The sequence below is a fragment of the Equus caballus genome, chromosome 1, assembly GCF_041296265.1.
Source record: "Equus caballus isolate H_3958 breed thoroughbred chromosome 1, TB-T2T, whole genome shotgun sequence".
In the NCBI taxonomy this organism is placed as follows: Eukaryota; Metazoa; Chordata; class Mammalia; order Perissodactyla; family Equidae; genus Equus; species Equus caballus.
In genome coordinates this window covers 166,260,693-166,286,535 of record NC_091684.1, presented here as the reverse complement: position 1 = coordinate 166,286,535, position 25,843 = coordinate 166,260,693, and the positions used below count along the sequence as shown (strand labels likewise).

General features: G+C 37.5%; 2 protein-coding genes across 5 annotated transcripts in view; both read right to left on the bottom strand.

Moving 5' to 3' along the window:
* Window positions 1–1,076, bottom strand: part of SCG5 (secretogranin V) — a 55,693-nt gene extending 54,617 nt beyond the window's left edge. Inside the window, exon 1 of one of the 3 annotated variants that reach the window (XM_001501620.7) lies at window positions 845–1,076. Coding sequence is in view for 1 of the 3 variants with exons in the window: in XM_023620605.2 (XP_023476373.1) it covers window positions 845–944 (100 nt within the window). In the remaining 2 variants the exon portion in view is untranslated. The remainder of the gene's footprint in view (window positions 1–844) is intronic. The other 2 variants (XM_005603165.4, XM_023620605.2) reach the window with 2 other exon arrangements.
* A 2,280-nt stretch (window positions 1,077–3,356) lies between these two features.
* Window positions 3,357–25,843, bottom strand: ARHGAP11A (Rho GTPase activating protein 11A). Of its 2 annotated transcripts, none has more exons than XM_001503656.7 (12): window positions 24,920–25,843; window positions 21,404–21,474; window positions 19,539–19,635; window positions 18,757–19,010; window positions 17,931–18,094; window positions 17,615–17,764; window positions 13,124–13,198; window positions 11,867–12,034; window positions 9,067–9,196; window positions 8,456–8,564; window positions 6,511–6,649; window positions 3,357–6,100 (listed from the first exon to the last, which is right to left on the bottom strand). In XM_001503656.7, the coding sequence occupies exons 1-12, from the start codon at window positions 25,046–25,048 to the stop codon at window positions 4,515–4,517; spliced, it is 3,072 nt and encodes a 1,023-aa protein (XP_001503706.4). In that variant the 5' UTR covers window positions 25,049–25,843; the 3' UTR covers window positions 3,357–4,514. The 2 variants fall into 2 exon arrangements, with proteins under 2 accessions (XP_001503706.4, XP_023476350.1); XM_023620582.2 differs by having other exon boundaries at window positions 11,954–12,034; window positions 24,920–25,807.

Genomic DNA, 25,843 nt, shown 5'->3' with positions numbered 1-25,843 from the left:
TTCCTCCTCTGCAAAAACGGGATGAGAAAAGCATCTGTCTTACAGGGTTGTGGTGAGGATAAGTGTGGGAGCACATGCAGGACGGATCAGAACGATGCCAGGCACAGAGCCCCCTATATCGCTGTTATATTGACAACATTGCCTGATGGTCCTGGGGGTTAGAATCTGGGGAAGCGGTAGTGATGACAGGGAAGACAGAACAGGTGAAGGAGAAAACCAGTCTGCAGTCAGCCTGTCCTAAATGTTGGCTTCTATGGAACCAGAAGCCTGCAGAGCAAGGGGACAAATATTCATGCCGCTTCCCTCTGCAGGTGTTGACCCTCTTTAGGAGGGACGCTGCAGGCAGCGGCCGTGCAAATCCTTTTTGATCATTCTTGGGGGGGCGGGGCATGCATTTTCTTCCCTGAAACGGAAATATTCATAACTCCAAATTTCTTTTCCTATAAAGAACAGGGTTTTTCTGGCCACTCCTGGATATATAACCTTGTTCCCCAAAGAGCTGAGACAGCAAAGCCTGCAATTCTGACGGAAAAGGCCGGAGGCAGACACCAGCTTCTCCAGTCATCTCCATCTTTCCCTCGTCCGCTCTGAACGCAGGATGTCTTCCTGTTTCATTTACACCCCCAGCCCACACCAGATTTAGAGCTACCCAATCTCCTTCCTCAGTACTCTTTCCCTCTGATTTAGAGCCGAACCTCCTAATCCCGCAACCATCCTTTGTCTGCCCCCAGCCTCCAGCTCAAGGATTTCAGCAGGATGCCCTCCCCCACTCCCAATCCCGAAGAAAAACCCGCTTGTCTCGGGCGGCATCAGGAGGTCGAGCGGGCATCAGCGCAGGACTCACCGAGGGGCAGCCGGAGGAGCCTGCTGCGGTCTGGGCCTTGGTGGGGGGCGGGCGGGGTGCGGGGCGCTCGGGATCGCTCTTGCGTCACCTCCCTCCCCATCGCATCTTAGCTCCGCCCCGGCCCCTCCTTCAGCAGGTGGAGGCCGCCTCGCCCGGACTCCCTAGAATGCAAGCGAGATGCTGGTGCCTTGTGAGGCAGCGTTCAACCCACACATTCCAGGTACGCGTCTCCTAGAGACCCTCTCCGCTAGCGATTTCTGTGGAATTAAGTCACCTTTTCTCAAGCAATTATCTAAACAATGTGCCATATCCACTTCTGTCCTTCGCCCCTACTAGCACACTGTTAATTTTGCCACCTTCCAGCTATTTTTTTGAGTTTTAGCTTGAAGAGGGAAGAGGCAATGGGGCAATGGTAGGACAGACAAACAAAAGATGAAGAGGTCCGGAGAACTTGTAATGATGGCAGTGATAGGGTATATCCTAAGGGTTTTCAGGAGCCCTTTCATTGAGCAGGAAAACTATGGGGATATTTAATATAAGATGCTAGAAACTTCTATCAAAGTGATACAGCAAAAGCACGTGAAAACCTCTAAGAATATTAGTTCTGAGTGTTTTTTCTAAATTTCCACATCAACTATCAAGCAGAATTCCTTTGGCCTGAAAAGAAACCATACTCCTGGCACATTGCAGAAATTTATCCAAGTAGACTCAAATTTTTTGTTAAAGATTCATAGAGCAATCTTGAACATTTGAATTTTGTTCAAATACAAAAATTGAAATGTAAACCATACAGTAAATATAGTACTGCAAATTTCTTTCATCAAGACTGGGGGTCTGAGAATAACTAACTTGGTGAGGTCAGAAGCCAGGTCTCTGCCCTGGCTCTACGCAGCAAATCCATCATCTGTGGTAATTTTGTGCAGTGAAGAGGGGCCCACAAAATTCGTTCAGGAGACATGTGGCCTTTAGCTTGGGAACCAACGCTCCTTCCAGCGCCTTTTCTTCCACGGATACCCTGGTTTCCAGCTTTTTGTTTCAGTGCATGGTAAATCAACAGGACAAATACTGTCTATTGATTCCAGGCTCAAAGACCATGCTGGGGTTTAGTATTTATTATTCATGCATACTGAGGTTTGTTTTTCAATTCTGAATTTTAACATTGTTCAGTTACCTTCATTTTGTACTTCGAAAAATGGAGGTCATTACAATTTACTGCTTTTGTGTTGAATGAAAATTTGACCGAAATACACCAAAATGTTTATGCTTCAGATGAAATTTGCTATTTTAAAAACATCTATCATATATATCCTGGGCTTGATGATTATCAAAATCCTTATAAATTGTTAGTGATTATAGAATGTTGCCAAGCAGCCTACTAAGTTCTATGTAATTGTAGTTTGTTGCTCCTAACAATCACATTAACATTAGATCTTTACTTACTTGTAAGAACAAAGTGAAAATAATCCTTAAGTTACTGCACATGTCCAAGACAATTTTAAGTATGTTTGTATATCATTTGATCAAATATTCCCATGAGGTTAGTAGCATTATTATCCCCATTTTGTATAAAATGAAAACAGAGGTTAAATCAAGTCTGAAACTCAACTTTCCTAATTCTCCAATTACTACCACTCTAAACTATTCACTTTCAGTCCTATACTCTGTATTGAAGCTTTCATTAACCAAAATGGGAGTGACGTGGGTTTTTTTTTTTTAATATCTTTCATGTTGATTACTGATTCATCTCTTAGAAAAGCCACTAATTCAGGTGATGTGTACAGTTAATCTCCTATGCCTTCTTACTGAATTAGTCCTCCAATTCAACATTTCGCCCACCCCCCGGATATAAAATGACATTAATGCATTTTTAAAAGTTTAAAAAATTGCTTTGAACCAGGCAACATAATTTCAGAGTTTATGAATATTTTCTGTCTGTACTTACTATTAGAAATACTATAAATATCTGAAACTCATATCCAGTCTATATTACAAACCTATTTCGATGTCAGATAAACATGATTGTTTCAGATCTGAAAACCTGAAAATCAACAGATTTTCACAGTCTTTATGTAAGTCAAATACTTTCTAGTTCTGAGAAAGGGCTGATTCCTAGGTAATAAATATAGAAACAGGAAAGAGCTTTGAAATAAAACAGATGTACTGCTATCAAGCATAACTTGGTAAAGCAAACATCTGGTGCCTCTGAATTCCTCATCTAGACACACGCTGTGAGTCTGGTGGCTCTGAGTTGGTGTGCAGGGCTCTTCTAGTCTGCCAACATCCGAATGTGGCATTCTGACAACTGACCTACACAACTCTCTTTAGTGGTTGATTCTGCCTGCACACTCCTCCTCTAAAACTTCAGCAAATATCCTCTATTGTTGATATTATTCTTTCCTTCAAGATTTGTGATTTCTAACAATTTAAAATACAAAATTTAGATAGACGTGCTTGACAAACTGGAACAAATTCTAAAAGGTATTTTGAATTTCATTAGAGTCTCAGGCAGTCATTTTCCAGAAAGTTGTCTTTAATGTCTATGCTAAATAAATAACATTTACACATAAGACAAAACCATCATAGACTTTTTATAAGAATCCAAGGTAAATGTACAGAGGTGCGACTATTTCAAATTCTAAAATCAAGCATCTGCATATAAGAAAATCACCATGATTAAAATTTTCCAAGCTTAATTATTCCTCCTTACATAATTTTAAATTCTATATTGGACAAAACAGACACAAATGTATTTGTGCAAATTAACTTAAACAATATGGTATGGCTTCAAAGTCATCAGTTACTTCTACAGCACCACACTACATGAGCACACGTGAGTCACTCTGATCACCATTATGCTTATTCAGTGAACACACTGTACACACCTACAGGCAAGACAAACAATTACACTGCGCCAAATAGGAAGAAAGGATGAAGATGCTATTGGAGCATATTACTATCTAGGGGTTTTAGTAAAGACAGTGAACATAAACGTAACTCAAGAAATACGATTTGCAGGGCTTATCTCTTCCCTTTATGCGTTAGAAATTTCTTGTAGAAACCTTATGACTTAAGAGGAAAAACAGGGCATTAGGCACAACTCGTTCCACTCTTCCTATCACACTTAAAAAATAAAATTCATTCAATTTTCAAAAATTAATTTCTTATAGGCGCTGGCTGGGTGGCATAGTAGTTAAGTTTGCGCACTCCACTTCGGTGGCCAGGGTTTGCCGGTTCGGATCCCAGGCGCAGACCTACGCACCACTTGTCAAGCCATGTTGTGGCAGGCGTCCCACATATAAAATAGAGGAAGATGGGCACGGATGTTAGCTCAGGGTCAATCTTCCTCAGCAAAAAGAGGAGGACTGGCAGCAGATGTTAGCTCAGGGCTAATCTCCCACTACCTCCCCCTCAAAATTAATTTCTTATAAACTCAGTCAACAATTTCTTTAAAAAAGCGTAAACTCTGCTTTAAGAGATCAAAATAAAATTAAAAAGTTTAAGTATTGCCATAATTAAGAAGAACAAAGTCATTTATGTAAGCATAAGAATCCAAGTTGCTTGGATAGATGCGCACAGCAATAATCCTGAGCTACAGACTGACATGTGGATTACCTTGCAAGTCATGTCACCAATTGCTAATTTTATTTACATTAACGACAACTCCTAGCAATTACAAGTCCACAGGTTTACTTGTTGGCAATAGTTGAGCTTTTCCAATAGGATTTTTTGGAGACCCTTTATACCAGATTCTTTCTCTTTCTGAAGGTTTCCTAAGGATCCTGTTATTTATCCCAGAAAAGCCCATATTATTATTTATGACAGATTTTAATATATTATGATTTGTCAGATCATCCAAGGGAACCTTAATTTGGCCATCCGATTTCACTTCCTGTTGACAAACTCTGGTAGACCCAAGAGAAGCATTCACGGAGTCCGGGAGCCTCTTCATCTGTGAGAAAGATTTAGAAGTTAACTCCAAGCTTGATTTTGAGACTGCATCAGCATTTGACTGTTTGCACGATGCCGACTTCTGTTCTTGAGGACCTGATTTGGGACATGAAATAGAGGAATCTTTTGACTTTGTACTTTCTACACAAGAGGAAAGAGCGCTGTCACAGCTCACTGATTTAACCAGAGGAGAAGTGGCGTCACCGACACTTGCCAGTTTATGCCTTACAGGTTGTCTGCCATACTCCAGCAAAGAATTAATTCTTCTGACAGACTGACGGACAGGCGTTCGCTGAAACTTAAGAGGTGACTTTACTTTTGTCTTATTCGGTTCATGTAAAGAAAGCTTGTTAAACCACTGTATGTGGTCTGAAACCTTCCCCTGCTCTGTCATTTGTAAACTTTCAGAAACCATTTTATCACGTGTTTCCACGAGTGATTGCTGTTTAGCAATTCTCACAACTCTAGGTTTTGACAAGTTTGTTATGTTGCATGTACTCTGCTCAGAGGAAGAGGAGTTAGCCGCGTCCTCCCTACAAGCTGTGCATGTCTGTAAGTTCTCTTCAATCAGATCCTCGTTCGCCTTTAATTCAGTATTTCGTTTATCCCTTGGGGACTGTTGTTTCTTTATTTCTTCATTACTGGGCAATTCTTCTTTGCTTAAATGATCTTTCGGTATATTTGAATGAATGCTTTTTTCATGTTCCATCTTCATCTGAGTTGAGTAACATTTCATAGTTGCTTCTTTATCCAATTTTTGAGTTGGATGTGATGAGAAGTCTCTTTCTGAAAAACTATTTTCATCTTTACTAGTGTGGTGTTCATTTGATTCTATCACAGTCAAATCATTAGTTTCAAGTAGGTTTTTCTCTGGGCTATATTCCATAGAAGACGTTTCATTTAATTTTACTTTCCCCACATTAGTTATTGATGACTGCCTGTGATTTATCAATGAATGAAGATTACTTCCCGATTCAGAAAATGCTTTCTGAATTTTCACCAAGGTCTCTGTGGTCAAGTTATTTTCATCCCCACTAAGAGAACTTCCAGTTGTGTTGCTATTTTGGTTACTGTGTACATTAGAAGGGGTGAGTTCATATGAACTAACAGGTGACTTTTCAACCGTACTGTCAGACTCCAAAGAAGAGTTTTCCACCTCAAGATTTCCTTCTATTGGAGAAGCTTCATTTGCCTCTATTTCTTGAAAACTTGAATTACTAGGTCCTGTCCAAGACATCCGGTAACTTGTTCTATCTAGTCGCTCTGGAGTTAATAAGTTTTCCTCAGACTTACTGATCTTTTTTGAACCTAAAATAAAGCAGTTCAGTGTTTTTAATCATTTATATTTGACTTAGTTTTGCAATATTGTCCAAATACGTGGCAAATAAAGGTACTAAGCATTTAATTCCAATAAATTAAAGATTTGTGTTGAAAGAAATAATTTTTAATATAAAAACATCAAACATTTTCATATTTACATTTATAAGCATCCTCCAACTGTTCATAGAAAAATACATTGCCAATTCAAATATTTTCACTATTCAAACACAAAATTTAAATTTCTAGAATAGTAAGTTACTTAATATATTTTATCATTAAATAAGCAACTAAAGGTTGTATGTCAATTTGATCTCAATAAAGCTGGGAAAAAAATTTATTTAAGAAGCAACTAAAGTAGACCTTTGGGGTAATACTCTAATAACATCATGTAAACGTACCTTTCTTTGTTAATCTTTCATCAATATCTGGGCTAAAAAGCAGACCTGTTTTTACAGATTCAATCCTATTTTTTAAATTTTGTTGATTTGCAAGTCGTCGACCAACATTTTCACATCTATTGACACCAGAACACCCATTCTGTACAGAAAAGAAAAATTGAAAATGTTTTGGTTAAGAAATAAACCTAGTTAATTCAAGATATTAAGACAAAGTTTTAAATTTTTTATAGTTATCAGAATCCTCTACAGCTAATAAGAATGATACATCTAATTGAGAAACAATTTTATAGCAAACACAAATATACTTGCATGCATGCTGATGAAAACAGCAAGCATCTGACTTGGCTATTAGTTGATATTTTATGATCTAAAATAAAAGCCCCATATATTCATTACGAAAAAAAAGGAAAAAAAATTTGTGCTGGCTCTGTGCCAGGGCCTGTTCACAAAAGTAAAAGAAAAGCAAAACAAAACAGACCAAAATCTTACCTTCATGGAATTTACATTCTAGATGGGGAATTTTGACCAGAACAAGATAAACAGTAGATTATATTGTATAATATACAATGTATAAGGTGATAATGCTGTGGAGAAAGGGAAGCAGGGTAAGATGGATATGGAGTGGTGAAGGGTAGGGTATTACTAAACAGAGTGATCAGAAGAAGATGATTTGTGAGTAAAGAAAAATGAGGGTGAGAGTCATGAAGGCATAAGGGGGAAGAACTTTCTAGTGAGAGGAAAATGCCAGTCTAAGGCTGAAGCCAGGTCTGGCACATTCGACAAATAACAAGGAGGCAAGAGTGGACAGAAGGGGGAGTGGCAGGAGGGCTCAGACAGGTGGGCCAGGTACAGATCATGGGGAGCGTTGCAGGTCAACGTAAGAACTCTGGTTGTTTTCAGAGTGAAATGAGGAGTCACTGGTAGATTCTGAGCAGAGGAGTGACATGACTTACCTTGGGTTTTAAAAGGATAATTTTGGCTACAGTAGTGCAGCAAGGTAGAAGCAGGTAGCCCTCTAGTAGGAGCTTAGTGCAGCAAACCAAGTTTGAGATGACAGAACTTAGAGAAGGTTCGAGATGTAATACCGTGAAAACTGGTCAGTCTGGATATGCTCTGAAAGCAGAGGTATGACAGGATTCCTTAATGGTTTAGACAGGGCCTGAGAGCAGAAGTGAGGGGTCCAGAATGGCTGAATAGTTTTTGGCCTAAGAGACTTGAAGAATGAGCTGCCATAACTGAGATGGCGAAGACTGAAGGCAGAAGTGTGGTTAGGAGTGAGGGGGAGGAGCAGAGAAACAGCGGCAGTGAAGAAATGCATCTTGGGAACTCTATCTGGGACAGGTTATACTTGTGACATCTATTGGATTGACATCCAAGTGGGGAAGTCAAGTAGGTAGATGTTAGGAATCAGTCAGGTTGTTCAGGAGAGCCTTCTGGGCTGGAGATACAAACTTGGAAGTCTTAAGTAAATAGTGTATGATGATTAAAGCTGATGATCACCTTGAGTGAGTGCAGAGAGAAAAGAGAAGTCCAAGGACAAAGCTTGGGCATTCCAATGTAAAGGAATTAGAAAAGTAACCAGTGAAGAAGGAAGCAAATCATGAAAGTAAAGTGTCCTTGAAGCAGTGAAAGAAAGTATGCCAAAAAAGAGCAATGGTCAGCCAGGTCAAGTCTAACAAGGACTCATATTTGTCTACTGGTTTGAGCAATGTTGAATTCATGGGTGACCTAATGAGGGTGTTGGGGATGAAAGCCTCACTGGAATCAACTTAAGCAGAATAAAAAAGGAGCAACTGGAGACAGCAACTCAAGTATAAGAGTTTGGTATAAAGAGTAGAGAATGGGACAGTAGACAGAGGAGAGGCAGGACTGAGAGGGTCTTTTAGCATCAAGTCTACAGCTCTATGCTCATGTGAACATCAACGAAATGGTGAAAGACACTTACTACATCTTTGCTACTTTTCCCCAGACTAAATTTCAAACGAAGAGATCTTCGAACCTTTTCTTTACGACTGATTTTAGGAGAGAAGCAACCTGCTTTTCCTGATTCCACCCTAAGAAGAGTGAAATTAAAAAAGTCAGTTTACAGCATAAAAACTGGAGAAATTCTTGAAAAATTAAATTTGAAAGTCCAGAGCAAATCACCTTGCTAGTAATTGAATGGAGTAATAATTTTCTAAAATCAGTTAAGCTTTAAGACACCATATATGAACACTCTTGTTTTGCATATAAAAATCATCTTTCCTTTTTATCACAACAGTTAGTCACCTATAAACTAGAATTATTAGAATAGGCTAGAGCTTTTTAAATTAACAGGAAATTTTAAAATTATACACATCAACATAAAATAGGATTTTAAGCAAGCAAAGTGGACTCAAATTAGGAATCTTTCTCTGGAAGATGTATAAAGGGTATTTGACTAATAAGACTATAAAAGCAGAGGAGATTTTTTAAAATTATGATTCAAATATGATTCTCAATAGACAAACAAAATATTTTCTGAACTATATATACCTATATCTATCTAGTGAAAATGAAATGTCCTGGGTAAATTACCTGCAAACCTTTTTGCTTGCAATCCTTTTACTTCGCCTCAGCACATCTGTACTGATCAAATGGTTTCCACTGACGGCTACAGGAGAGAGTGAGCTCTGAGATGACCCTTCTGGGCTTGTATCACAGTGAACTATAAAAATAATCACATGTAATATACCACACATACTTCTTTTCTTTTCAAAGTATAAAGGATTAATAGCAATTAGATTTAAAGTCTTAATTTTTACCCCAAAGCAACAACAAAATCATATCATTTCTGGTTAGAAATTTTGGGAGCCAAATAACCCAACTCAGCTAAAAAAAAAAAAAGGAAAAAAAAAAGCAATTCCTTACTTTTTACTTGCCTATTAAAGGTCAGGTTAAACATTACTTTCATATTAGAGTTTTGCTTTAAACTCTTTTAATAATTCAAGGGAGGAGTGTGCACTGTTGCAGATTGGAGAAAGAGCGAGACAGACTTGAGTTTGTCCCACCACCTACTAAATGGCTTTAGGCTCTGAAAATGGACTTCCATGGTGGATATAAATATTACTGTAATGTATATAAAATGTCCAGCATAGCACCTGGTACATAAGATTAATTAATGCCATTATCAACAATGAACTATTGAAAAACAATTCAGCTCAGAATCTCAGTATCCAGTATGCAGCTGCTAGCCAACTGCCGTCCACCTGACTCTGGAGTGTAATTTGTCCCATATTTTTGACAAACAAACAAAAATTAATTATCTATAACTCATGCCTAACCACTTGGCTACTGCTATGTTCCATTCTAACAACTGGTGGTTACAGGAGCTCATTTTGTTTTAGGGTATTTAATACTATCTTATGAAACCGACTACAATAAAAAATTAGGAAAAATATAAAATAGTTATGAACAAAGACTCGATATACATTTGGCTTATATTTGAATCATGCTCAGGTACTCAACAAACAGAAACCCTCTCAACTCATCATTGCTATTAGTAAAGAATTCACCTAAGTCCCCAAACAGAGACAACCAATATTTTTCAGTTACAAAACCAGAAAATAATACAACCATTCCAGTGACTTTTGGGTGCATTTGGCTAAAGAAAGTTTTGGAGGCAACATAATATATCCAATGAGACACAGGCGGCTTTATCCTAGGGATGCAGGCTAGTCATCCTGAAAATGCAGCAGTGGTTACAAGGAGGCGCAGCCAGAATATACAGAATAACGCACAGTTATGACACATATAAGAAAACAATTATAAATAAGTACTTTATGGATTATAGATTAATATTGTTGCCGTTATACATTTAAAAAAGCATCATATCTGTTATAATCCAAACTTACAAACCAACCCATTTTCAATTTTGTAGATTAAATGTATTGAATTCTGGCTGAGAAAGTAGGGTCAAAGAAAAACGGTGAATTCAAGTAATAGGATTTCTGATGTTGAACTTATTAATTTTTTTAATTAAAAAATTCACTGGTTAAGTAGGGTCATAGTAATGGTACAGTAACACAAGAAAGTTTAACCTCTTTTTGGGGAGCTTGGAACAAAGGAATCAACAGATGTTAGGGAAGATGTGGTAATGCTAATAAACAAAGGCAGGTAGAACTACAATTCATATGTGACATTTCGACATAGTCCTCCAAAGAGGAAAAGCCTTTAAATATTAAGAAAACGATAAGTTACTTCAAAGGAGTTTAAGTCTCCAACCTCTGAACAGTGAACGAACCATAGACATAGCGTCAGCGTTCTTATCGTTACGCTTTAGTGAACTGTAGAGAACCTGTGGAAGGCCATATAGAGAACAAGTTGCTATTTTGTTCAACTTTTTAATAAAATAAACAAGGAAAATATAAACCTTTTGGGTAATAGAAACAAAAGAGAGGCTTTTGGGAAGAAGATCATAACCCAGATAATGAATTCAAAATGAAACTCTTAACATTGTCTGAAATCAATAAAAATCTAAAAGCATCAGAGATCACTGGCATTTTGACTAAATGTGAGAGAAACATGAGATGGGAGACTCTGGGCTTAGTTAGGGTTTCATTTCATTTTGGGTTGACCAAAAGGTTTATCTGAGCCAACATGATAAAGGAGCCAACTCAATCTAAGACCATGCTAACAAAAGTCTGGCATCCAAATGAGCAGGATTATATTATATTTTTCTCTGCAGGCTCTGGTGGGCCACATTAGGCACTCAGAGTCCATTTGGAAGAAAATGGCTGGGCTGGTAAGGGATCTGGAAACCATGCCACAAGGAACAGCACAAACAAAGTTTTCATTTAAAAAATGCTACTTGAGTATAAAACTTTAAAAATACCCACTCCTGCCTCCCCAAACAACAATCCGCAATGGTTACTCCAATGTTAACACCCTCACTTTGGATTCAGAGAGGCTCAAACTCTGGCAACCTCAACTCAACAGAAGACAGCAGTACAGTCCTATCTATAGATCGGGAGGTAACTAAAGTAGAATTCAGGATGTCTCATCACACTAAACCTGAGCACCAGTGCTCAGATAGCACCAGTGCTATCCACAGAAGCCCAAACTCTCACTCTGAGTTATTTATCCTAACTTTCAATAGGCATGGCCATAAAACACACACACGCGCACACAGACACACACACACACGTACATTAATTATACTGAACTAGTATCTAAAAATGTTTAAAAAATTAAGGGACTTTATAAAAATTCAGACATTTGACAAAACAGAATAAAGCTCTGGCTCCTCAAAGCTGGTATTCTTATAAAATAGCACTTTGCCCAGAATAGGCACTCTTGTGAATGTTGACAACACAATTACATAAGTTCTATTTGCTACCTGATACTGGTGTAGAACTGCTACCGAAGAGGTTACTTGGCAACAACTCAAAGTTAAAATTGTGCTTGATGGCCTTCCTTTTCTTACTTGAGAAACCTTGAGAAGAATCTACTGGCAGTTTACGCTTAGCATTTGGCGTAAGAATCACTGGTGATACAGACAGCTGGGCTGAAAAAAAAAACAATTTGTTGTTTCTCCCACAGAGTTGATAAAATACAAAAACTTTGTATAATTTCTTCTTATAAAGCTATTACTTAGCTCTAACCAAAGAATGGGGGAATGGGGGATATGTTTACATTATCAAATATATAACTAAATCAATGCTACGCAATTACTTAAAATGAAAATAGGAAAGTCTTAGAGGCAAGATTCTTAAGAAACAGTAGTAACTTAAACCAAATAGACTAAAATATGCACATCACTCATATTAAGAATATTAACATAGGAAAGAAAATTACAACAAAGAGTTAAAACAAAAATGGATCTAAATAGGATTTTTGCTTATCATCATGACTCAGTGTTAATGAGTTAATTTCTTCAATCTGGAAAACAAAACAAATTATCATATTGTCTGTTATTGGGCTGAATAATTTCAACCACAAGCAAACCAAGATAAAAAATTGGAAGATATACTAATAAACTTCTGGTTGTAAAACAAAAATGAGATTGAGTTATTTTTACATGTTCAATAGCATTCAATTTACAAGCAACAGAAAAACAGGATTTAGAAGATTAAACATGTAACAACAGACTAAAAGAAATTCTTATCTACAATTTTAGGTTCATTATATCCAATGTAATTAGCAATGTCACAACACAATATTATAATACATTATCTCCATTGAAAATAATATTTGGTGGGGCCAGCCCCGCGGCCGAGTGGTTAAGTTCATACGCTCTGCTACGGCGGCCCGGGGTTTCTCTGGTTCAGATCCTGGGCACAGACCTGGCACCACTCATCAGGCCACGTTGAGGCGGCGTCCCACATACTACAACTAGAGCATCCCACATACTACAACTAGAAGGACCCACAACTAAAATACACAACTATATACTGGCAGGATTTGGGGAGAAAAAGCAGAAAGAGAAAAGAAAAGATTGGCAACAGTTGTTAGCTCAAGTGCCAATCTTTAAAAAAAAAAAAGAAACTAATATTTGGATTTGATTAAACCAAAATAAGTTAGGGAATTATTATCATAATTACTTTTTATATAATATACAGAAATTTTCATTTAAATAAATATATACAATACCTACCAATTCTTTCCTGTTGAGGTGTAATAGAGGGTGTTCTGTTAGATTTAAGTTTATTTAATGCTCCACTAACAAAATCTGAAATGCAAGACATATATAATCATATAATCAATTATAACAACATTTACCTATCTTTCACCAATAATTCTTTATTGGTATTTGTGGCCTTCTAGAATCTAAGTTTATATCAGCTTATACATTTTAAAGTCACTTAAGGTTATTTAAAAGAAATTACTTTAAAATAGAAAAAAACCTAAAGGATATATTTTTAGTCCATTCCCCACTTACATTCCCCTATCTCTTTCAAAAAAAAAAAAGACATACAATACAGAATGAAATGTAAAACAAGTGTGTGTAGATATGCAGAAAGAGTATGGAAGGGGAATCCTTACTTGTTGAGGAATGGAGGAAATGGCAATGAGAGAGAAAGCTTTGTAAGTGAAGTAAAACCTGGACAGTGTTCTGAAGGACTAGTAGGTGCTGATTAGGTAGGAAGATAGCTTGCGGGCAAGGTGAACAGCATATGCAAAGGCACGTGAGTGAAAAGAGGATTTATGTACTCTAGGAACCAGTAGTTTAATATTGCTAGTGTAAACAGTGAGCAGCAGATATGGTGAAAGATAAGTCTTCTGTATTAGGCAGAACAGGGCCTGTATGTCGTTGTGAAGAACTTGAACTTCTTCAAAGGCAAAGGGGAGCAAAATCATTAGATCTGCATTTTAGAAAAATCACTTTGGCAGCCATGTGACAGATATAAGGGGGTAAGCCTCCTTGGAAGCAGACAAACTAGCGGAAGGTTCTTCTATTACTCAGTCATTCAACAAATATTTATTTTGTACCTATGAAGTGTCAAGCAGAGTGCTAACACTGAAGATACAACAGTGACCAAAACAGACATGGTCTTTGCCTTTATGGAACTCGTTCTAGTGGAGAAAACAAACATTAAATATCCTAAGGACATAAATACATAATGACAAATGGGTAAGTAGTCTGAAGTACAAATGTAACTACAGATTTAGACTGGGGAGTCAGAGAAGGTGTCCCTGAGGAAGTGATATTTAGGTTGAGACCTGAAGGAAGAGTGAGAATTAGCCAGGCACGAGATGAAGGTCGGAAATGAGGCAGGTGCAGTGGAAACGGAAGCAGGAATAAAGGGATTTAAGACATCAAGATGAAAAGACTTGGTGATCAGTGGGATGTGGGATTGAGGAAAGAGTAGATAAGGGCATCTAGAATTCTGACTTTGATGACTGAGTAGACAAGGGTGCCACCCAAAGAAAAAGGTAATTATACAAAGAAGAATCCGGCATGCCTATGAGACACTGAAATGGATATGAATCCATTTGTGGGAAGATCAGGACTAGACAAGCAGATTTGGGAGCCATCGGCCCAGAAATGGTAGCTTTCAAAAATAAGAGTGAATGAGATCATTAAGAAGGGGGTAAAGAAGAAGGTCAAATATGGAAGAATGGAACATTTAAGAGGTGGTCAGAAAAAGAAAGTCCAGAAAGTGAGACAGAACAAATGGCTGTAAAGAGGTTGGGAAACAGAGAAAGCACAGTATTATAAAACACAAGGAAAGAAAAAAATATATCAGGGAGGAAATAGTCAAGTGGCCAAAGAAATTCTGAAAAATACAAGTCTAAAAAATATACATTAGATTTAGCTACTGGGAAATTGTGATTTCAATGGAAACAGTTTCATGCAAAAATATGCCCCTAATTTTCAGCCACAATGAAACACAAAAGTCCTTTGAATGTTTACCTGTTTAATCACCATATATCAATCAAAATAGTTATTTAAGTTCTGTTAGAGCCCACTTATGTATTGAGAAATCATACACCCTCAAGTGAAATAGGTCCAAACCAGAGGAGAATACTGAAAACCTCAATGAAGAGCCAAAAATAGGCAGTGCTCTAACTGGCAGGCAATGGCTTAAACAAACCTAACCTATATGGCACCTGGGCATTAAACCAGGTTAATATGGGAGAGGGAAAAGAAACAAAGGAAAAAGGAAGAGAAATGAAAAGCAGAGCAGAAGAGAGAAGAAACAACTAAGCAGCAGACTCAGCCACAGCAGATAACACGATTAGTACAGCGCAGCAAAATCAGAAGTACGGAAAGATAAACTATTCCCTCCTTAATCTGAAACTGTCTTGACTGCATCACGGGCCACACTGAAAGTACAGACTGTGTCTCTGGAGAAAGGGAAAAATTAAGTCTCAATCCCTTTAATAACTCATGAGCTTATTATATGTATTTCAGGAAGCACCGCACTATTAAGGGCATCGTATTAATCAGATCAGTTCAGTCCTGCACCACCATCCATGACAGACATTCGTTAGGGCAATAACAATACAGACGAGCACACACACTCACGTACAGAAGCAAGAACAGGAAAATTATGACAGACAAATCCCTCTTGCTCAGATTATAAGAGTTTGCTCATGGAATCCTGTGTAGATTCTGGGGCAATACAATCATTAAGAACTGTCATACCCAGCATAAAATTAAGGTAGAGTAACTAACTCATAAATAATAAATACCGAAATTAAAAGTTCTGGAGATTGGTTGCACAACAATGTGAATGTATTTAACACTACTGAACTGTACACTGAAAAATGGTTACGATGGTAAATTTCATGGTACATATATTTTCCCACAATTTAAAAAAAGTCAAAAGATTCTTCAGAGCAAATGCAATCAAATAATATGGATGTTTGTGACATTTGAAAGTGAGATGCAAAAAAATAGAAGGCTAGCCTATAACACGAAAAATAAACACTGATGGTTTAGAGCTCCTAAACAGTTTCAAATTGCAATGAAATTGATGTATTTTAGTGACACTTGACAAACGCCATCTTTTCCTGTTCTAATGAATAAAGTACCTCTGGGTTTAAGCCAAATATTAGTAACTCGATTTATTGTATTCATTCAGTAGTTTACGCCTATTCAGTAAAGAACGCAAATAAAACATGTTCTCTGTATTCAAAGAGTATGAAATATAACTGGTAAGAGAGTTTTGCACAAGGAATAAATATAAAACCAGATAAAAACTGTTAGAATCTAGAATATTATAGAATGTTGGAGCAGAAAAGAGATTATTTGTCCACTAAAAAAAAGTAGGGTGGGGGGGCGGCTTGCTTGACATTTCAGCTGAATTTTGACAACTGGATATAATTTGAACAGCAGAGGCAGACAGAAGTAAAAACATTATCATCAATAAACGGTATAAGCAAAAGAACAAACTGTCTAGAAAACAATAAATAAAGAATGCAGTTTGACCAAAATATAGAGTGCATAAAGGAGAGACAGGAAACAGTAGAAAGGCATGCTAAAGCCATCCTACAAAAGACCTTTAATCTAGGCTATAACTATCAGTATTATCAATGAAAGTTTCTAAATGGGTGTGTGTGTGAGATACATGATTAGAGTTCCACTCCTCTATCAGTGGCCATGCTGTGACAGAATTGAGACACTAAGTTTTGGTTGTTTTATGCCACCCAGTTTGTGGTACTTTGTTACAACAGCCCTAGGAAACTAACACAGAAGGTATAAGGCGAATCTACAAAGGAGGCAAAGAAGAAACTAAAGAAGGCAATGAATGCCAAATAAGCCAAAAGATTCAAAAAGGCATGGGATAGTTAATAACAACTGGTTCTGATACTCAAAAGATAAGAAATTTCCTAAGGCAACTGGAGGACGAATGGCCTCAGTCTTCTTGATCAAGAAGGAGACAAGAAGTCTTATGACTGATTCCACATGATGAAACTTTGGGTCTTTTTGATTCTTCCTTGGTAATGTTTCCTTCATTATTTAGTTCATATGCATAACTAATTTATATCACTATTTCAAATCATGATCTCACAATCGGATTATTGCCACACATTTCTATTCTCCCTACCTCTATGTCTCAATTCTTCAAACCAGATAATTTTCTAAAATATTTTAATCATGTTATGCCTCTACTCATAAGCCTTCAATGGTTCTCCAGTACCCAGGTTAATGTTTTAATTGTTTAGCCCAACACTGAGATCATCAGAATATCATCCTAATCCTCAGGATGAACCCTTCACTCAAGTCACACTGGTCTATTTACAGACATAGATTACTTCTTCCTTACACAAATCTTTCTTAATATCCTTCGCATCTAGAATAGGATACAAGTATTCTGACCCTCCACCCAATTCTCCCAGATTCCACCTATTCTTCAAGAAGGTTCAGTTTGACCTCCTCTTTGAAGAGTCCCTGATCATTACAACCACAGAAACTGTTCTTCTTTGAACACACTTTATGTTTGTGCTAAAGATCTAGCACTCAATATTAGATTGCATGGTCATTTTTACTTTTCACTTGCACGTTATGTCTTTCCAGTTATGCTGTAAGCACCAAAAAGATATACACCACAGCTTATGATTCTTTATGTTCAAATGCATTTGAGGGATAAAAGCAAGTCGCTGACCTCTGCAAAATGGGACTGCGACTGCCACTTACCTCCTACACTTTGTCTTCGCTTTCTCTTACAGTCACCAGGAGTTTCACATTCACCGTCTTCAATGAAGCCTTCTAGTGATGGAGTAGCACAGAAACCATCAATGCCCAACATAGCTGGTATCTTTTCCAGGATAAAATCTGGAACTTGCCCTAAACAAAAATGTTCATAATTAAGATCTTTCCTCTACTCCCCCTCAAAATGTTTAAATAGCACATACCAAATTTCTAACATTTGTCTTCATAGTTCACTTGGAAAGAGCTGGGATCTCCCTCATTTAAACAAATCCTGTAGCTTAATAATGCAACTATAGCTTACCAATATCTGATGCATAATCAATAAGAGTCTGCACTACGGCAGCCTGTAATCGTAGCTTTTTCTCTGTGTTAGCAGACATCTTTTCATGTCCTTCACTTGTCTGAAGAAGGTTTGGTGCAAATATTACAGCAAGATTGCTGCTATCCATCTTATTCTCACTGGACCTTAAACGAAAAAAGCTTTTATCAGATGGAGCCAAAGATAAAAATACAGAGTTAAAATAATGTTATTTAGCACATTTTGAAGATCTCTTACTTTATCAAACACAAGTCAAAATACAGTTACATTTCATCTACCCATCTAGGTGAATGGCTTGAAATAAGACAGAATAGGAAACATACATCTTCTGTGTGCTTTATATCATAAAAATCATGCTAACCATAGACTCCAACTTTTGTTCTTCCACACAAATTTAACATGTTTATTTGATTTTCAAACCCACACATGGAAAATTCAAAGTATCAGAAGGCCGCAAGTATGTCTAGAACAAGCAGCCTCACTGAGAGCAGGGAGAGGGGACAAATTTGAAAAGTAAAACACAAATATTTTAAAAACACAGTAATCTGAAGCCATTCAGTGGACAAAGAATCCTATAACACCAATAAGCCATTAAGGCATTCATAATGATGACTCTAAGACAGCAAGGAAATATTAAATCATTTGGTATACTGTTTCTTGAGGGTATACTTCTTATAGTAAGGAAATATATAATATTTTTTAGAAAAATTTCCATTCCAAATGAAATTTAATTTATTATCTATAAGGGTAAATCTAGCTAGTTGAGAAATCAAACAATCATTTCCCAAGACTTTTAATTACTACTTACCTAAGAGAAACATTCCTGAGAAAGTTAAAGAAGTATCTTAATATATCAATTGTGTGGTCAGCCATAAGACAGGAGAGCAACAATGTAGCTTTGTTCTTCTCCTCTGTTCCTAATTGTTGAGCTTTGAAAAGCGCCTCATGCAAATCAACTGGGAGAATGGGCTCTGGCAATTCCCTAAAAAACTGCTTAAGAAGTCCCGCAATGTCACAGGGAGGTGCAGAAGACAGGCAGCTTTCTCCGTGATCCAGTTTATTCTGAAAGGAATGCAATCACCATGAGCAGATGGGAGCTTAAGAGTTTATTGCAAAGAAAGTATCCTTTCTTATACCCTAAAAAGCTATCTTTAATACATTTCTCTTAACTTTTTTAAAAAATATGTCATTCCCTTTTAGACGGCTAAAAAAGATAAAATTAAAAAATTTTTTTCCATTTCAAATAGTACTCTATAGGAACAAGGACCATAAATTTCAAAGTACTCTAAACTTTTTTAAAGCATTATACATATAAATAGCTTGATTGTGGTGATCATTTCCTAATATATACGTATATCAAAACATCAAGTTGTGTACCTTAAACGTACACAATAAAACTGAAAAAAAAAAAACAGTATATAAATGATATACAATTTCTTTTAGTAAAAAAAGGGAGTTCTTCTGCCATGAAAATTTATTTGCAAATTCAATTTCTGTCAGTAATTCATGGATAGTTCTAAATATTTCAATTGTAAAAACCAAATCAAAAAGTGGTACAAATGAAAAACGATCATTCAAAAATATGCTTACCTTTAGTGCTTTTAGACGAATAACAGATCCTGATTTCCTGAAAAGTCCTTCCGTGTGAATATGCTCTTCTAAAGATGTGCAAGCATCAACAATAAAACTGAAAGAGAGAAATCTTTTCAGGTGGCCAGATACACATCTTACTAAATCCTATTCTCCTGCCAAAGTACATGAGCAGACCAAGCACTATGCCCCTTTTCAGAAGCTCTGATGCCACAAATCCTTTCAATCTCTGTGATGAAAGGTTACTTTTAGTGGTCCTTCTTGCTTCCTAAATTGTTCTCTAAGGCCCAATTTTACCCATGGCAGCTTCAGTGAACTGCTTAATCCTACAACCTTGTCAATCCAACTCCACTTCTCTGCTTCTACTCAGAGCACAACATTTGTCTTTTTTACTGCCTCCACTTCTTCATATCCCAGTCTCTACTCAACCATCTCCAGACTCTCCCCCATTACTCCAGGAAAACAGCTCTCATCAGGATCACCAAGGACCTCTGCCTTGCCAAATCCATGATCAATGCACTGTCTTCATCTTGCTTGTTCTACCAGCATTTGACACACTTGACCTCTCACTGCTCATCTTGAAAATACTTTTTTACTACTCTTCTGGTTTTCCTACTGTCTCCCTGACTGCTCCTTCTCAAACTCTTTTCCTGGCCCTTCTTTTTCTGTCAGACCACTACATGCTAGGATGCCTCAGAGCTCTGTCTAAGGCCTTCTTTATCTATTCACCCTCCACATATGATCTTGCACAGCGTACATAGCTTAAAATATTTACCGTCTACTACATTTGCCCAAAAATAAGTCAGGGTTCTTTTCTCATCCCAACATTGCCTCTCAGAAAAGTCAGATATGTTATGGGGGAGAGTCTGGAAAGGGCTGAGTAGAGACTGGAATAGATTTATTTGTACAAGATGACCCAGGATCCATTTCCATATTCTGCTCCAGATCTAGAATCAGCCAGATTCACAGAGCCCTGCTTCCCTTTAATGGGAAATGATATTTAGAGATCACAGTCTCACAACATAACATATCTGACTTTTCTGAGAGGTAATGTCATTATTACTGGGGATACGACTTTGCAATTCTAAACGCTGAAAATCATTATAAACAAACCTTTTACAGGTCATTTAAAAAGCAAAATAGTAAGTGGTTACCTTATGAAGGTTGTGAATCTACACCTATAGGCTGAATGAGGGAAAACTGTTCTAAGGTAGCAAGGTGTTCAATAAACGCTTTTGGACAATGCGTTAATTAAAAACCTAGGTTACTGGACTACAGCAGCCAGAATGAACTCTATTTTGGAGAGAGGGGAAATGAATTAGTAAGAGCTAAGATAGTTTCTTTATATGCATTTTTAAATTATTTTCTTAAGATATAAACTTCCCTAGTAATTTCTGATACAGTCAGTCCAAAAGGTTATAAATAGTGACAGAGAAAAGCTCAAGTGTTGCATAATTATTCACAAATACTCCAATATCTTAGCTTAAATATTCTTTTATTCAACATTTCTAAAATGAACAGAAAATATTAAAATTCTAATTGAATTGGTATTCAGTATATTACTCAATATAATCGAATTGGCAGCAAAAGACTTGGTATAGAAGTGAAAACTCTGACTTAATAAAACAAAAATAATTTGCTTTCTAACATTCATTCATTACTGAATCTTAAAATTCAATCCTGAGAATGAATACAAATTACAAAGTTAAAATATGTAAAAGGTTAAAAGCAATTTTTACATTAGTTAATATTGAAAATAAAATAATTGCTAGTTCAAATCAAATGTGTGAGTCAAGCAACTATTTATTTTTAAACACTCAAACACCAGTTTGAAATATTTATTCTTCATTTCAAACTTTGCTTACCTTGGAATATGTCCATATTCTGGTACAAGAGAATGGGGCAATGCATTAAAAGGTACTCCAAATATTTTACCCTGAAATGACAAATTCAGTTACTCTAACACAAATATTAGACATAATATAAGTTTTCTTAAACAGGCAAAATAACCTCAGAAAATAAAAAAAGATAGCAGAAATAATCAGTCACGACAATGAAAACAATTATTTCACGTACATTTGGTAAAAAGTAACCACTTTACATTACTTTACATTATACCAGGAGTACAAAAATAGTTAAGATAAAGTCATTGCCCTCAAGCAACGTAGCAAATTCTGTCAGTTTCCAATCCCATAATGGAAAATCAATCCAGTTAGCATTCAGTCAGGAAATTCTCAAACAGAATTTGGCCCCCAACACTAACATTTCCTGAAAAATACTACAGGCTCCTTCAGTAACCTTATAAATACTGTGCTGCCCTTATACTTTTCTTCCTTCACCTTATAAATACTAACTTGTACAAAAGGCAAAGTTGATATAATCAAAATAATAAGTTGATATAATGTAACTCCTGTCACTCATTGAGTATTTCCTAAAGTTATACTGAAGTGGCTGTTTTTAGATCTGATTATCTTTTCTACACTCAATGGAAGAGTGCTATTCAAACTATGTTCTGAAGTACCCAAGGAGGGATCCTGCAAACATTTAATTCAAATTTCATTTAATTACTTTGAGAACCATTTTTCAAAAGTCACATTCAAATTTTATCCATGGAAGATCCCAAGAGTAAATTGGTTAACTCGAGGGTTTGTACACACCTCTGAATAAAGAATCTGCCACTATCTTTGAGCACGCATTCAACCTTAAAAATGTCACTGATGAAGATGGTAGCTTTCACTGGACTTAAAACTAAACTAAAGCCTGTATATGTCGCTTATATAAAATTAAATAAGTGCTATACCTAATCTCACAAGTGTTAATGAGCTGAAAGGCATACGCTCTACAGGAATGCTCCTGAAGCACTGTTTAAGACTATCTTATCTAACCTATAGATTTCTTATCTACACCAAGAAATCATTCAGCATTGTTAATGATTCAACAGACTAACAAAATCTCACTAGTTCCTTTTCAAGCATCTGGCTCCATTTAATTGACAAATATGGAAAAGACAGTACAGTATAGTGCTTAAGAGAGCAGGCTCCTAGAGGGAGGACTGCCAGGTTTTAAATTCTGGCTCTTCCACTTATTAGCTGAGTGACCTCATCATGCCAACATTCTCCACGACTCAGTATCCTCATATAAGTCCTAAGTCATAGAGTTGTTGAGAGAATTAAATGAATTAAAGATGTAAAGCATTTAAATCAGTGTCTGACACAGAGTTAAGTGACTCAAAGAACATTTGTTGCTGTTATGATTGTCACTTCAAGATGAGCTATTTAAAAAAAAATGTTAGTATGGGCAATCCCTTATTTGGGTAAATCAGAATTTCCTTGATATTGTGCAACCAAACAAAATGCAAAAACAAATCAGATGCTGAAGCATCACTAGAATTCAGGGTTGTGTTTTTTTTTTCCTAAAGTCTCATTATTGTCAACAATTGGCTTCACAAGTAACTGCTATAATTTATTTATTTATTTATCTTTTGGTGAGGAAGACTGGCCCTAAGCTAACACCTGTTGCCAATCTTCCCTTTTTTGCTTGAGGAAGATTGTCACCAATCTAACTTCTGTGGCAGTCTTCCTCTGTTTTGTATGTGGGAGGCTGCCACAGCATGGCCCAATGAGTGGTGTGTAGGCCCACACCCGGGATCCCAACTTGTGAACCTCAGGCCACCAAAGTGGAGCATGCAAACCCAGCCATTACACCACTGGGCCAGCCTGTAACTGCTATAACTTAATATCACAAAATAAAACTAATAACATGCTTTTTAAATTTTATGTATTGAAATACCATTTACAATCTCATCTTTAAAAGATTTCTAGTACTTTTCTTAAAAAGTTCAAAACTATCATTAGCTAAAAAAAAATCAAAGAGCTAAAGAAACCCAGTTTTCAAAGAATTACCTATCCTGCTAGATGCCATTCTTATAACACAATGATCTTCTGTATTTCTTTATTAGAATATTTTTACTAGGGTCATGACTATCAATTAGGATGTAGACCACTGATTATCATAACAATGATCATCAGTTGAATAAATGGCATGTGACACTGTGCTAGTCCTATCTACACATCTTGCCATTTTTTAAATCCCCTAAACAATCCAAGGAGAGATAGCATTATTCCCACTTTATAAAGTAGGAAACTGAGGCTTAGGCAAATTAAACAAAGAGCCCAAGATCACATACCTAGTAGAAGTAGGGCAGGATTCAAACTCAAGTCTATCTGACTCTAAAGGCAGGTGTCAGTTTTTCTTAAGGAGTGAAAAAAAAAATCCACGTGCAAATTCATATACATACAAAACCAACCATATTTGAGATCTTGGACTGCCAGTTTTACAATCAGAAGAAACCACTCTAGTTTTTAAATATAAACACATTATGTTGCTATTAAGTTGCAAACAACAAAAATAATTTCTCCAGAATTTATAACCTATTAAAAGGTATACAAGTTATTTTTGTAATTTTCTTCTCCACGTACTATTTTCTTTCAGAAATTATAGACTCCCAAGAGCTATGCAAATTAATTATACTAGTTTTCTTCTCTAAGTACTTAGAAAGTACCATATAATTAGGCAAATAAATTTAAAATAAAATGCATTATATTCTATTTATTTTATTTTTCACAGTGAAATTGATGATTCTGTAGAGACATTAAAATCTCATTCAAAATCCCCTTACCCTCAGCACCCAAAAGTTATCAATGGCTTTTTAATCATCACACTGTGGCTTGTCAGTTTACCCACTTAAAAAAACTGCTTTATGTCTCCAAAGTCTGATATAGCCAAGCAGCAAGCTTGTTTTTTTCAAATTGATGAATATAGAGGTATCATCTGAAGCCTGTTTCTAATGCTGTCATACCTCCTGATTCATTTGGAAAACGTACTGGTCCCCCATCCCTCTCCAAATCTTACTCTAAAACACTGGCGGTGGGGTACTGTTTGTCTCCCTTCCCACATGCTACATGTTCAAAATACAATTAAATGGCAATATCTGGAGACATTTTTAATTGCCACAATGGAGAGATGCTACTGGCATCTAATAGGTAGAAGCCAGAGATTCTGCTAAACATCCTACAATGCACAGGACAGCTACCCCCTGCCCCCAAGAATTATCTAATTCAAAATGTCAATGTTGCTGAGGTTGAAAAACTCTGCAACTTTCTCTCAATGACCAAAAATCCCTGTAAAGAATCAAGAAAGCCATTCTTTAAATTTCAGCTGTTGACCATCTGGAGTGAATTAGACACACTTAACCACATTTTCATTTGATCCATACAGAATGAACATTTTGGCATGATCTGGCAATAAGTGATGGTACAGGGTGAGGCTTTTTCTTTCTTTCTTTTTTTTTTTTAACCTAAACTTCTTTCCCCAGAACTTACCACTATTTCCGTGGCTGCTGTTTCATGTCTCCTGCGATCGCACTGCCCTCTGCCACCCTTGACCTTAATGCCATAGGCAGCCCGAAGCTGCTGCAACAAGGCCAACCGCACCAGCCTCCGATCCCACATCCCGGAAACGTCGCCCACTTTCCGAGGCAGGATCTGAGTCCTGACCCTCGTTCGCCACCAAGTCTTCCAAGTTCCAAACACTCTCAGGTTTGCCCTCTGCTCCGCTGCCTTCCGGCCCCGTCTGGCACTGTTCCGGCCCCGGACCCCAGCCACTTCCACGGTCGTCCTTGATTCTCTATCCACTTCCACCGACTGTCTTCTCTTAGCCCTTTGATCTACCCACAGCTCACCTTTCCTTCACTTACAATGACCTTCTTTCTTGTCCCCCGATCCTTTCAGTCACTTACACAGACCTCCCTTCTTTCTCCCTGATCCTTTCGGTTCCTTGTACCAACGCCTGTTACCAGCTTCCCACCACTTCCGGCCACTTCCTAAGATCCCGTTTCCTCCAAACCTCACTTTGTCCTCATCCCTCTCCGAACTGTAAAGACGACCCTGCTCCTCGCCCCTCCTGCCCCGGCAGGCTCAGTTGGGTGTTCGTCTCCCCGTCCCCGCGCCCCCCGCCCTGGTCCAGCCGCCGGACCAGCCGGCTGCTGGGGCGCGTCTTCCAGTCCCGGTCCCCGCCCGGGCTGGTGGCCGCCGTCACCCCGTTTCACAGGCTGCTCCTTCCCTCCCCCATCAGCGGGCCTGCCGCCCCCGGCCTGCACATCCGGGTGCGCTCACTGAAGCCCAGCAGCTCTCCTCATGCCTCCGCCCCACCGCCTCTGCAGACACCGGTGGCCACTGTGACTGTCCCACCCTCAGTTGAAGCCCAGGCTCAAACGGCAGCGCCAACTTGCGCTCCGCACTCTGATT